The sequence below is a fragment of the Crassostrea angulata genome, chromosome 5 (assembly GCF_025612915.1).
Source record: "Crassostrea angulata isolate pt1a10 chromosome 5, ASM2561291v2, whole genome shotgun sequence".
NCBI classification, from domain to species: domain Eukaryota; kingdom Metazoa; phylum Mollusca; class Bivalvia; order Ostreida; family Ostreidae; genus Magallana; species Magallana angulata.
The window spans coordinates 39,953,845-39,968,518 of record NC_069115.1 but is presented as its reverse complement, the minus strand read 5'-3'; the positions used below and the strand labels follow the sequence as shown (position 1 = coordinate 39,968,518).

The 14,674-nt window shown below is 32.2% G+C and overlaps 1 protein-coding gene across 1 annotated transcript in view; it reads right to left on the bottom strand.

Annotated features, from left to right (window-relative positions):
- LOC128184276 (uncharacterized) overlaps positions 1 to 14,674 on the bottom strand; it is a 43,878-nt gene that overhangs the window by 16,135 nt on the left and 13,069 nt on the right. Inside the window, exons 16-31 of the mRNA XM_052853703.1 lie at positions 13,801 to 13,902; positions 13,551 to 13,624; positions 12,422 to 12,518; positions 12,044 to 12,142; positions 11,374 to 11,444; positions 10,560 to 10,662; positions 10,336 to 10,452; positions 8,535 to 8,593; positions 7,876 to 7,984; positions 7,689 to 7,790; positions 6,538 to 6,608; positions 5,854 to 5,962; positions 4,190 to 4,306; positions 3,499 to 3,560; positions 2,507 to 2,624; positions 581 to 682 (exon numbers count right to left, since the gene is read on the bottom strand). Coding sequence (XP_052709663.1) covers positions 581 to 682; positions 2,507 to 2,624; positions 3,499 to 3,560; positions 4,190 to 4,306; positions 5,854 to 5,962; positions 6,538 to 6,608; positions 7,689 to 7,790; positions 7,876 to 7,984; positions 8,535 to 8,593; positions 10,336 to 10,452; positions 10,560 to 10,662; positions 11,374 to 11,444; positions 12,044 to 12,142; positions 12,422 to 12,518; positions 13,551 to 13,624; positions 13,801 to 13,902 — 1,512 coding nt within the window. The remainder of the gene's footprint in view (positions 1 to 580; positions 683 to 2,506; positions 2,625 to 3,498; positions 3,561 to 4,189; positions 4,307 to 5,853; positions 5,963 to 6,537; positions 6,609 to 7,688; positions 7,791 to 7,875; positions 7,985 to 8,534; positions 8,594 to 10,335; positions 10,453 to 10,559; positions 10,663 to 11,373; positions 11,445 to 12,043; positions 12,143 to 12,421; positions 12,519 to 13,550; positions 13,625 to 13,800; positions 13,903 to 14,674) is intronic.

The window sequence follows — 14,674 nt, the reverse complement described above, 5'->3', positions numbered from 1 at the left end:
TTACAGGGATTTGTAATGGGAAATGTTTACATCTTTTCTCCATTCGGAATACACTCGGAATACATCGGGTAATTTTTTAACATTATCATCCGGGCTTATTAATGGCTGATGCAATGCAAAATCTCCGTAGACTTTCAATTTTTGGAATTGTATTAAAATCTGAAGCAGTAGAGGGGGCGTTTCAAAACAGATAATCTGGACATTTTTCATATTAGTGGATGAACGTAGTTTGAGCACAAAGGTATTTACTATTATTGAAATATCAAGCAAAAAGTGGTGGAAGCAAAAACTCGGGACAGAGTATAGCTAGCTTTTAATTCCATGCTGTAGTTGGTGTGAGGTTATAATTGTATATTAATTGTTATAAGTTTTGTTTTTTCTAAAATTAACAATATGTTTATGCTTTAAAAATTTGTGCTTTTATGACATTAATGAATATGGTAAAAAGCTATAAAAAAAAGAGATTGAAGCTTTCATGACATCATTGTTTTAAGAATTGTATACAATGCAGAATTGTTTGTTCATCAATCCAGTGCCTAAATGAGCCAACACTACAATACATATACATATAGTAGCTTACCAAGGCCTCAGCCAAACTAAGATGGTGTTCGTCAGCATCGTTTGGATAAATGAATTGAATCGTCATGTCTTTTTGAACTCGAATTCCGAATCCAGGATTAATCTGAAATAGATTAATTGACACACAGATTTAGAAGAGTTATCATTCCATACTGCACAATAGCAATTGTTAAAGCTGCTTGGTATGATTTTTTTGTAATTACAGTATCAAATTTTTTTTCATACAAATCATTTATCTTAGAAAGTTATGGACTTTCTCCTATTTACACCAGCAGAATCAGTCTCCTTTCAAAGTTAGAAATATTAAAAGTAAATAAAAATAATTTCTCTTTGGGCAAACGAAAAAACGAACCAAAATGCATCACAGGAATGTTTAGAAAAGGAAACCGCTTGGTTTCGTCCCCCGAATGATTGGGATTATTCAACCCGCATGATATGCATCGATTGTAAAGAAAGCAGACTTTAGAAATATTAGCGAACAAAACGTACACGTTTATTTGTAATTTGTCTGATCATTTCGACCTTTATTTAAAGCGGTGTCAAATTCGTAATACAACCATACCCGTCTTGTCGTCAGGGGTGAAATTTAACATGAGGCAAAATAACGCGGTACCTTTTAATGTCGTTTGTTTCGTTAGCAAATTTTGTACGTATTTTTCTTCATTGAAATTTGGCATAATTGATGGGTAAAACTACTGCAATGTCTATTATTATACATATACTAAGCATAGCCATCGTTTAAAAGCGTGCATAAAATTTGATATAAAATCGGACCAAGCAGCTTTAATATTAAGGTGGTATGGGACATCTGTCAATAGCCTAATAATGGGAAGAAATTAAAGTACATGTACATCATAATTGAAATACTTTCACTGGTTTAGAATTTTCAAATATTAAAATATTTAAGCAAAAAAATATCTTTTAAAAATATTTGGAGAGGTGAAAATTTGCAAACCCCCCAGTGGGATTCAAACTCATGACTTACAGATTTGTAGTAAACCCTCTAACCCACTGCACTACACTGTTAGGTGACAATATTGGGAAAAAAATCTACTTATATAATTACTCTTGGTTTTATTGTTTATTTCAATGAACAATACGTCACAACATGGAAGTGTTGTGTCCACCTTAAATAATGTATAATATGTACTTATTAAGTAGTCAGTAATGCAGTTCCACAATTTTCTATTAAAAACGCATTTTAAAAACGCTAAATGCACCAATGCTATATATAATACTACTGTAACAGCAATTCCTGCATGGCTAAAGCAAAGTCAAAATCCAATTCATGATATACTTATAGAGAATATATGTATTACTAATATAAAAATGTACAATCATGAGTATTTGTAGAAGCATTTTTTACTTTAAAGATAATAGGACTGAGTGAAATGTATGGATAAAACTAAACAGCACATGTTTATTTATCATATCCCCCCCCCCCCCCCCCCCCCACACACACAGTCTGGACCTGGCGTAATGTTGTAACAGTAATCATCGTTGAGAAATTTATCCAAAAAAAAATATAAAAAGTAGTAAAAACATTATTGCAATGGCATCATATTATATTTAAGTGACACTTAAAATGAGGAAAAAATTAAGTTGGCAATGAGTTCTTCTGGCTGTAATTAAGGTTATAATATACAAACTGAAATGCATTTTAAATATCTTTATTTGTGCATTAAATTTTACATTATATACAATAAAATATTTATTTAAAGTATTTCAATCAAATTTTAATATTTATTCACTGAGCCCCAAATTAATGAAACCGTTATTACCATTAATATAGTAAAAAAACTCTCTGAGAAACTGTTATACTTTACTATATATTTGGTACAGCTATCAATTTGCTTTATTTTGTATGCAATTTTTTATTATTAAATTTTTTGGTGCCCCCCCCCCCCCCCCAAAAAAAAACACTTACCATGCGTAACTCGTCCTTAACTTTATTAATATTCACACCATTTGCACCAATGAAAAAACGTATGACTCTTTCTCTTGGATTTTCAAATTCAAATGTCATGGTTTTGAAGTCACTCATTCTACAAGAAAAAGATAAAACTGTCTTTAAAATCATGAATATAAATAGATTATCAAGTGGATTGAAACGGAAATAGTACATTTAATTCATGTATACATCATCTTAAATGTAAATTTAACAGAAATTTATTGAATGTATTAAGAAGCCTTTATACTGCTTCTTTACCGCAAGGCATTTGAAGCAGGGCATTTAAAATGGACTTCTTTTGCCAATAATTCATCCTATGTCTATGCTATTAGATAAATACTTACATGTTAAAGGTAAAAAATAAACCAATAATACATGTTCCTGTTGAATATTGAGGCATCTTATCTTTTAAAAATATGACATCCTGCTACAAGATTGTGACAGGGGAGAGAATTCAACGAGGTTTCATTTTAGGGGACCCTTGTTGCTAAAGGGAAACTAGTTACTGGAGATGTATTAACACCTAGTGTTCACAAAAGATAGTTTTCAGTTAAGCAACTCTAGCAGGACTTACATGTACATCCTGTCATCAGACTTGTTGAGGGTCAAACTACTTTGATTATTATTATTCGACCAATTTCAACTAAAATTGTCATTCTGGGCATTATGATGTAGAAAACGCTGTTTCCATGCAAGTAGATATATATCATAAGTTTGAAGCCTGCTTTAATTTTCAATTGTAATATTGTTTGGGTTTTCTCCTGTACACATCTACCCTACACAATTGATATTTGCTGCTTATAGAACTAGAGTTCTTGGCCTGGCTAATTGACCAACAAGATGGTGGACAAGGGAGATAACTCTGAAGGGATATGTTATAAGAAAACTATACAATACAAGACACACACTGTTGGACAATGACTACCGGTATATGCAGGATGACTGCTACAATTCAAAAGATATCCTACCTTGGCTGCTCTGGTCTTGATCCTTTCACACTCATCTCAACCCTCTCTAAAACCTCATCAATCTGAAAGATTAAACGCACATGTTTATTTAATCAACTCAACAGTAGAAGATAATATGGCAAACATTTTGTATCTAGCATTCACAATATTTGGCCGAAAATGGTAAGTTTTTTTTTTTTTTATATTAGGTTAGCATGAATCTGATTTAGTGCATTTCTGTAGGTACCTTTTTATTCATATATATATGTTTGACAACTGGCAATATACTTGATTTAGCAGAGGCCATATTCCTCCAAAAAGGCTAAATATAGAAAAACACAGCCAAATGCAATACATTGACAGTATCCCATAACTCTTGCCGGTAAGTAAGGGACCTTCATAAATATACAGTATGAAGGCAGAGGTCAATGTTGTCAAAGTCAATAAATAGAAAGATACAGATCTTATATAGCTTTAAAAAAATGGAAGGGTCCTTTTCCTAAATTATCATAGTTCTGATAATAATGGAACAAGAGTGAGTAAATATGACAGCTTCTTAATGGTGTCAATAGTTTGAAGATTTAACCTGTCAATTAAAGTAACACTTATGGATGGTTTTTAGACCCTAGAGCAAATAGAAAACCATCTTGGTTAACTTTGAGAGTCTTTGTTCTTTTTAATAGCAGACCAATTTACATGCATTACAACTTACCATTGATGCAGCTCTTTCAAATTGTTCATCGTCAACATTCTCTTTCGTCCACAGAATAACACTTTGTTCTGTGGATGGATCAGGACTGACAATATGCAGATCCAGGGCGGGATTAACCTGAATAAAACACACTCATTTTACTAACTTTGTACTTTTTAAACTAAAGCTTTAAGGTCAGACGTCACGTTCCTCAATTTTATATAACTTTTTCCAGGAATTTGTAGATGGTTTACTACTATTTTGACAAGCTTTCTTGCAAAAAATTAGGGTACTTTATCAGACATTTCTGCAAAATACTAGAGTATGCAATTTCCTATATAATCTTCTTGAAAATACACTTGAATTGCTGATATAAAAATAAATACATGTACAGCACAGTAAAATTCACTATACTAGAACTCTATCTCGGCCGGGTGGGGCTCTGAACTCACGACCTCTAGAACCTTTACACTTCTGGCAGTGAGCTGTCACGGTTCGAACCACTCAGCCATCTAGACACACAACCACATTCAATTAAATTTTAATCATTTTTAAAATAATTATAAAATTAATATTTTTTATTGGAACTCTTTATTACGAGGAGATGCAAAAAAATTCTCGAGGAAATGTGTCGTCTGACCTTAATAGGAAGAATAAAGAAAAATCTTTAATTATGTTTCTGCATTTAATTTGTCTAAATAAATTTGGCCCGAAAACTTATGGTTTTTCCTTGCTTATTATATCTCTTTTAACACTTTTTTTCTTCTTTAAGGAGGCCAACTTCAGTTTGCATTGCGCATGTTTTTGCGCATTCTAATATAATACAGTTGATTTATACTTCTTATGAATTTTTTTTGATATCATTTATAAAATTGAACACAATAAACAAAATACAGATAAAAATATTTAGATTGTTAAAGGAAATTTTTATTTTTAACACGATTTTTACGTTGTGAGGTAGGGGAGCATTGCCATTGCGCTTTTATGACGTTATGATAAAATGAAGCTTTGTAGGAGTACGTTATAAGAAATAACATAAAAGAAAAAGTAAAAATTGTACGCTGTTGAAATTTTATATACAAAATGATGCTATCCTCGTGGACATTTCCTCATTTTTGGAATGAATCCATATTACCAATCATCATTAGTGATGATCCAAATATATAGCAAAATTTGGTGCATTTTAATATTTTGAGATGGCCCCCACTAAAAACCAGACGGTAGAATTTTGTGTTTTTTACATTTAAGGTAGGAAAAGCTATTACTAATCATATTTAACAATTTGAGAAAAAAAGCTATTGTAGTATTTTTTTAAAACTGCTTTGATGTGCAGAAAATGCAGTTTCCTATATATTCCTATAGTAAATGTACCTCTATTTTGAGATCGTCCCTAAAAAGAACCAGACGGTTGATTTTCATGAACCTTCGCAAATAAACTGGAGTTGGTTTAAATTACATATGGTTAAAAAATGAAGAGTTATGCTATTGTAGTTTTTCCGCAAAAAAAACCCAAATCGGCCTCCTTAAGTTCAAAGTTTATGCAAGATTTCATTTTTTATTTTAAGATTTGAAAATTTTCGGATCTTCAAATCTGAAATACATGCACTGAGTTATTCTCTCCGTTCTTATTTGCTATTCAATTAAATCAACGCCCGTGCATCTGTATGCACACAGCGGCAGCTCACCATTTTTATGTGTCTGATGATTTTTTTGAAGTAGTAGCCTTCTTTTCCAATCAGTCTGTTCCAGGCTTCTTTACTGTCAGTCGTAAATTTGAAAAATCTGTTTTTTCCACTTTTGAAAAAAAAAACATAAACACATAACTGAATCAAATCAAGGTATACAAATCTATTTTTTCATGAATCTGCAAGTCTACTGTAAACAATGTACATTTCCTTTTAAAAATACCAATAGAACTTTCAATTGCTTTTACATTGTATACATCAACAAACATGTATGCTTATGAATTTTCACTACAAAGTAACATTGTCTTTGCGAGTTTGTACACAACAATTAAGATTTTCAAAGGAGGAAATGGCATCCATAGTTTGAACAAATTAGTCATGTGTATTAACTTAAATAAACAGGTAGTACATTTAAGTTATATTTTACATATAACAACAACGTTCAACAATTTTTCAATTACGGTAATCTTTTAATCCTACAGAAAAGCTGTAAAAAACCAAGATCTAACATATTGTTTTTCAATAAACACATTAAAATGGTTATCCCTTTTTGAAAGCAGAAATTTCTAAAATATTTTGTCTCTCCATGTTTTAATAAGAACCTTCTAGGATTTGTTGTTATATATATGCACACTGTAACATCTGCACAAAAAATCTGTACATGCAGCAAAGACCGATGCATACCTTTGCTTGTCCTTTATATCTGTTGTGAAGATATCAAAGAATTCCTTGATCCTGTTAACTTCTTTGTCAATCTATAATACACAAACATAAAAGGTGTTTATCTGAAATTCAGTGAATTTATACAATGAGACATTGTGTACAGCTCTCTTACGAATTTTTGGTCTGCAAATGGAAAGTTGCTGCACAGCCCGCAGCAACAGGCAGTGTTTTGATATAGTCTAATCAAAATTGGGGAAAGAGACGAGAAATTATGATAAAAAATTCAATTTCCAAGATCTGCTCTGACCTTGACCTTTGAAATAGAAACTTGGTTCAAGTTCACTGCACATCCTTTACCTACAATCATTTCTATGTGAAGAATAAGTCAGCAAGGGGTTGAAAAAGAGATTATGTTGTCCAGAGAAGGATTTTTCAATGCTGTGTTTTGACCTTTGACCTTAAAAGAATGTTCAAGGTCACTGCACACCTGTTTTACATAGGCATTGTTTGGATGAAGTATGAACCAAATTGGGCAGAGAGAAAAAAATAATTGGCCTGGACATAAGACTCCTTTATACCCTTAACCTTTGACTTAGAAACTTGGTTTAAAGTCATTGCTTGATCATGAATCTTGTTCAAGATCACTGCTATCCCCTTTACATATTGAGCTCTGTGGGTGAAGTATATGGGTCTGAGTGGCTCAAGGGGAGAGAAGAAAATGTACTTTGGACAAGTGAGGTCAGATAAAGGGTCAAATGATTGGATGAACAGACTGATCAATAAAGGGCAGTGGTGCAAGGCAGGACTCTAATAAAAAAGAGCCATCTTTATGTTGATCAAACCAAGCTTCAAATACATTTATTGTTTTGAAATTACTGTAGGCTTCTAATTAAATGTAAGGTTAAAACTGCGAGAACCCTCACTGAATTTAAAATCTCACTTTTATTTCTGAGAAGTGAGAACTATAAGATATTAGGATTAAAGCTCCTCATTCGCAATTTGATACAAAACAGCTGGATTGCGTAATAAAGCTAGTACTTGCATTAAATAAGAAATCTTCAGTACACAGTATGTAAACAATGAAATAGTTCCGTTTGTAACTGCATGGAAAGTCTTGTCAATTCTAACAAATCTCAGGAAGAAAATCAGTCTGATTACTTATTCATACTCACTATGTGGGTAGCCTCTCCTAAATCATTCTCTTCCATATCTTCTGGGTAAAGTAACTGAAAGGAACTGTCTCCTTTTTGCTCAATCGTCATGTTGGAATTCAACTGAAATACCCCAAAAAGCATTGATTAGTTGATAATATGAAATTATGGGAGAGAAGAACCTGTCACCACATTTATTCCAACTTACCAAATGTAGTTCTTGAAGAACAGCTTTTATGTTTGAACCCCTAGAACCAACAAAATGACTCATTGCCTGAGGGCCCCGAGTTTCGAATGTAAAAGTCTTTTTCTTAAAGCTACAAAAAAGGTTTTTAAAAATATCAAATTTTATATATTAATTTTATATAATTATAACACATAACCTCAAATTTAAAATTAAATACAAAGTAAAACAGGATAACAGCAAATGCCAGAGGAAAACAATTAAGATACATTTTAAACATAATTCATTACTGTGGAATCATTTAAATTCGTGGGGGCCAATTTTAATGAATTATTACTTTTTTGCTCATTCGAGGGGATGTAATTTCATAGATCCGTAGCCTACTGTTTCAGTAATGAAGATAACTCTTTCTAAAATTGTTTAGGTCGGGGATTTAAATTCGTGGGAGAGGGCTACCCATGAATTCCAAGAAAATTGAGCCACCACAAATTTTAATGATTTCACAGTATATCTTTTGAGTTAATGAGTTTAAAGTAAGAGAATGAAACTGACTTTGTGAATTCTTAATAAGCACATTCTCTGTTTCAACTTAACAATAATTTTAATAGTCTACCAAAATTTAAAACAACATGTGACAAAAAAAATAACAGGGGGGGATTCATAAAAAGAAATTGTACAGGTACCCTTCTCTGTCTGTATTTCCTGTAATTGATTTTTCTATCTTCGCAATTTCCCCTTTTACCTGAAACACAAAACATGTTTGTTATCATCTCCAAAATTTCATTAGAAATCAGTTTCAAATTGAGAAAATATTAAAGACAAAGTCTTGTTTCCTGTACAAGAAGATACTGCAAATCGACTATTATTTGTGTGCGGGAAAATTTTGCGAGGTTCACAAGAGCCTCTTCAACGCGAATATTACTTGACGCAAACTACCGGTAGCTAGTCCTAAATTGTCTCTGTTGCTGTGATGAAGTTTATCTCCAGTAATTTGTGAAATAATGTCATCGCTTTTATTAAAAGTTGGTTTACTGTAATGTTGTGTTATCTTGTGTTGGCAACAAGGGAGAGTATTAATGTACTCACTTCTTAGTACCAATTTACATGTACATACCCAAAGTATTAGCACACATACATTCATTCACAGTAAGTATTGTTGATGATATCACAATGAATTACTGTAGATTCCTTATTTTACACGAGTAGATCTATAAATCTGGGATTTGAACATTTTATTTCAAATCGCAAACATATAAATTCGCAAACGCCAAAATTTCATCATAGTTTATTTTAGTTTATATCCATCCGATCAAAGTGAGATTTTAAATTCAGCAGGATGTGCTTCTCACAATTTTACATGTCATTTGATATTAATTACTCGCGTTTAATTGGAAATCTACAGTTTACAGTAAACACATTACAATTGGCTGTGTTTCCTATTTGACATTGTTTCTCAGTATAGTTCTGATTCAGTGCATTGACTTCAATATCAGTCTGTAAGAGTTTCTACACATGACATCATTATCTGTCACAGTTGGGGAGACTAAGACAAAGCAGATAATATTAGTTATCCAGGTCCAATCAAGAGTGTACGGGGATTTACCCTATATGTATTCCATTCACCTGAGGCCAAAGCCTTGGTTAGACTTGAATAACTCATTTATTTCCTATGTTATACAATTTTAAAATTTTATTGTTTTTACCAGTGTAATAAGTTTGAAGCAAACAACTCAAAATTAACATTACTTGAAATTGTGATGAAAATCATTTATCATACCAATAGCTAGAATATTAAGAAATACAAATTTTGACAAATTATTTTTTCATTTTACTGCATAAAACGTAAATATAAGTTAGTAACGAACAGGTATGTTAAATGTTCACAGGGATATGAAGTTGGTTGGTCACGTGATTAAATCTTGTGAAGCCCAAAGGGCTTCTCACTAGATTTGATCACGTACCAACCAAGTTCATATCCCGGTGAACTTTGTAACATTGCTGTTTATTACTTATATTTACATTTGAAAAAGACAAATCGTCCAGAACTGTTAAAATTACCGAAATTTTATGCTCACAATAATCCAAGCATCAAGTGATATGCGCGTGCTATGATCATTGGATCATTGTGTCGTCATGAAAACTTTCATACAGAATTGAAACTTTTCACTATTCTATAGGTTCATATAAGGAAACATATTTACAAATGTAAACATATTATTTTGACCAAAGATGTAAATAAGACGTGCATTGTGACTTCACATTTTATTTACATCCGGCTTCAGCAGGTGGTACAGAAATTTACATCCAGCTTGTTAACCAATCAGATGTCGCGTTATAAGCAACATAGGAAATAAAGTGCCTTGTCTGCGTGTTATAAGCAACATCAGAAATAAAGTGCCTTGTCTCAGGACATACCACACAACATCAAGTGACGTACCCTAGCAGGGCTCTAAACTAAAACTTAACCCCATAAAAAATACTCACTACTGATACGGCCTTCTTAAATTTTTCTTCATCAACATTTTCTTTTGACCACAGAATGATGCCGTTATATATAGAAATATCCGATCTGATAATTTGCAAATTTAGGGACGAATCAATCTGAAAAATAAAAAATCCTTAACAATTCATTTCACTGAGGTACTTCTGATTTTCTTTTTTTCCTTCATCAAATTCGAACAGTACAACTCCTTTCTTACAGGACTCACCATTTCCAGATTTTGAATAATTCGATAAAAATTTTGGCCCTCCCTGCCAATTAGCATACGCCATGATCTATCAGTTGCAGGTTTAAATATCTTGTGTTTGCCACTAAATATTTGAAAGAAACATAGAAGTAAAGATTTAAGAATATGCTGATGGTGCATTCAAACATGCAGGATCTAAAACAAAAGGCAGTTGTTATAATTTAAGAACATCAATCCAAGTGAAACAAAATTTATATGCCACTCAAAGTATTTTTTTTCTTTTTACAAAATTAATACAATTATTTCATGTAACAAATGGCATGCACAGTGATTCTCTAAATGAATATACACTGTACAATATATATACTGTATACAGGGAAATATTCCCCCCGTTCCATTTTTGCCCCTTTCACCTTCATTGTCAGCGGGCAAATTTAAGACTGGGCGAGTTCCACTGCAGGAAATAATATCTCTTTTAACAAATCAAAATCTAGGCAAATTCAAGATGGGTCGAAACTGTTTGCAAGTGTAAAGGGCCAACATAACATGGGATGAAAATAACCCTTTAAACAGTATCATGCACTACATATAGTAAGAGGGATTACAGTTATATCCACAGTTGTTATAATATATGATTAACAATTAAAACAGAGGGACTCCTAAGTCCTTACCATTCACAATAATATTTGATGAACACAAATTGATGAATAAACAATTAAAGATTCAAGGTCATGTATGTTGTGAACTTTTTAATCTGACATGTGTTAATATACCAGATACACATTTACATAATGTACCTGTAAATGCAACATGAGCAAGATCTGAATTTATATACCTTTCTTTGCCTTTGACATCATTCACAAACAAGTCCAAATACTTCTGTTTTCCTTCCAAAGCTGCATTAATCTTGGGAAGAAAAACACAATAAGAGGTATTTTGAACCCAAAAAAAAATATGCATATGCATCATAAACACTTCACAAGATACAAACAAACTAGACGGTGTAGAAGTGATTTGAGTAAATGAGTTTTATATTCCTCCATCATGAAAACCAACAAATAAATAGTACATGTAATAACAAATCATACTTGCATTATAGTGATTAGTGAAAAAATGCTTTATTAATTTAGTGTTTCATGAGCCATGAAAATTCAGCACAAAATATTTCCCTGTTTAAACGGTACTGTTTCGTTAATCACTGTTCTTTTAAATATTTACAAAATTCAGTTTCACCCTTAAGAAGATGTGAAGAAGATTTATGAAAGTTTGGCTTTTTTTGTATATTTGGCCCCGCCTTTGGCACCCCTCGGTGGTAGAGCCATGGATTTCTCAATATTGATTCCTCTTGCCATAGAGATGCTTCACACCAAATTAAAAATGGCAACAATATTGGCATTGTGATATAAATGATATACAGCATTTCATTAACATTGGACTAACAGCATATCTGATTTTTTTTTGTCTTACAAACTCTCTTTAAAATGCATGACCAAAAAGAAGCTTACAATTGATGCAGCTTCCTCAAATTTGTCTTCAGCAACACTCCCATCTGATATCAGAAAAATACGTGGCTTTTTCAATTCACACCTCAAAGATGGATCAATCTGAAAGAAACATACAGATTTGTTTTGTGAAGTTGATCATTTGTTAATGAATGTGAATCTTATGTGAGTACTTAATTTCTTGATGCCGCCATTTTGTGTCAGATCGTGAGAATATAAAATATAGCAAGCACTAAATTTTTGGTGTAATATTGCATGGTTCACAAACCCCAGAAAAAATAAATAATTTTTTTAAAAATCTGCAAAGGGTGCTTTTCCTGATTTTATGCAGATATTAATTCCTTGCGTTTATTCAGAAATTTACAGTAATAATTTCCTTACCTTCTTCACCTTTTCAACGATTGCATTTATGCTGCTTTCATTCTTGCCTATCAGCATATGCCATAATTCATTACTAGCAGCTTCAAAGGAAATTTGCCTTCCAAACAAAAGAAACTTTTTATTTATTTAACAAACATTATGAGAGTGTTGCAAAATCAACTTAATAAGGCTGAGTACAGTTCGAGTACGCACGCCTTCGCGCAGCGTTTTATTTGTATTGTGACGTTATCTTTTTTGCTTGGTTGACGCTATGGCATTGTGATTTCAACTGCAGATATTCAGTGAAATTTGTCAAAAATAGCTCTTTTGAGGCACAAAATTGATATTACATTGTAGAATAAAAAATAAATGTCTTGAAGTATAAGCTATATTTGGACTCGGTCAAAAATGTGAAATGGGTTTAGCAAGCCTAGCCCTCTTTTACGTTTTCTTACTCTGCCTAAATTAAACTTGATATATGTATTTCAAGATAGTAACCACATAATTATTTTATATTTAAGACCCTTAATATGTGATGTAAGTTATGTATTTATTTATTACTGGAATATGTCTGAATGTTTTGATAATACTATAGCGATCACAATTTCCGCCTATGTCAAATAAAAAATAGTCATTATCTGACAAATCTGGAAAGTTTGGCATACAAAACACAACTTTGACAAGACCCCTAGATCAAACCAGGAGGTAAATTTTTTTTTTATTTGACCATTTGATGTCTTTTAGCAATAACTTTCAGCTGTAAAACAGAAAAAGAAATCCCGTGGGCAGAAGTTTTTAAAAAATGTAAAAAATGTGCAAAGATGATACATTTCAAGCATAATCCTGTAAAAAATTAAATTAAACTCAATTTTTATTATAACTAAAATTTAAAGTTTAGTTGTTCCCCTTTTCTATAAGGCAATGAAATATATGTGATATTTAATGATGGTGGATTGTGAAATGACAATTTGTTGTGTAAAGGTCCTGAAATTAACAAGGGTTAGGGTTAGGGTTGTCAAAATCATGTCTAATTTGATACACTGACGAGAGAATTTTTTGTTTCATGCGATGGATTGGCAGTCAGATATGCCTTGCTTTGTATCTTGACTATGGAACAAGTGATTTAATGATGAAGAATAAAACAACTTACTTCTTTCCCTTCTCCCTCTGCGGGGCTTGACGAGTTTCCAGATATTCTTCGATCTCCACCATTCTTTCCCGAACCTTAATAAAGAAAATAGTACTAGGTACAGTTGAAGGGCTTGTAAAATTTGTAGATATGGGGGCTTACATGTTAACAGTATCTGACTGACTGAACAGTGACACTCTACCCTCTATTTCACTAAAAAAATATCTGCCATATCTATGATCAGCAAACAATATTAAATTATACAACTTACCAAGGATTCAGCCTCTTTCAGTTTGTCAGCATTCATACTGTCTGGATACAGTAATCTCACAATTTTATTTGAAAATCTCTTGAATGCTATTGAAGAATCCAACTGAAAGAACAATAAAGGCAACAGAATGTTAGGCCACAAAAAATTAGTTTTAAGATTCTTATTCTGTTTTGCGATAAAAAAAATGGGGCAGGTGGGTGGATTTTATTCTTTCTTTCTTTTTAACTATCTATTTCACATTCTTTAAATAACAATTGCTCCAGTATAATTGTTAATGCTAATATGAGTACACAACACACAGTAACTGTAGTGTAATTTTGAATTCGATTTTATTTCAACTTACCGCAATTTGCCTAAATAAAATAATTATGCAATTGTGTATTATACACATCCCCCACTTTGGGCCTGAAATTTTGTGAAAAAATCGTAGTTTGGATGTATATTACGTACAAAGACTTTTAACCTTAGTCTTGGTAATTCAGGGGAAAATCTATAACAATTTTTTTTGGCACTGAAAATTTTACATTAGCAATGTAATGTTTCTGACGCAGATATTTTAAAATCTTGACTTTCTGCAAAGCAGTCATCTTCAAACTGCACAAAAGGGTGACTGAACACAGGAAAATTGGGTATTTATTCAGGTGTTACATTTCTTTGCCCCATGGGTTTTGCTGAGATAACCAGCATGAATAAGTGACAAGAGCATTTTTTTTATGTCCAAAAATGGCTTTAATGGGATCGCAGGTTCTTGGTCAAACATTTAAAATCAACAAGATATGTTTGTGAAACACTTATGCCCCCTCCCCTTGGAAAGATTCATTAAAAAATGAACAGAAACTGCAAATACCGATAATAGGAATTTTTTAAAGTCAAA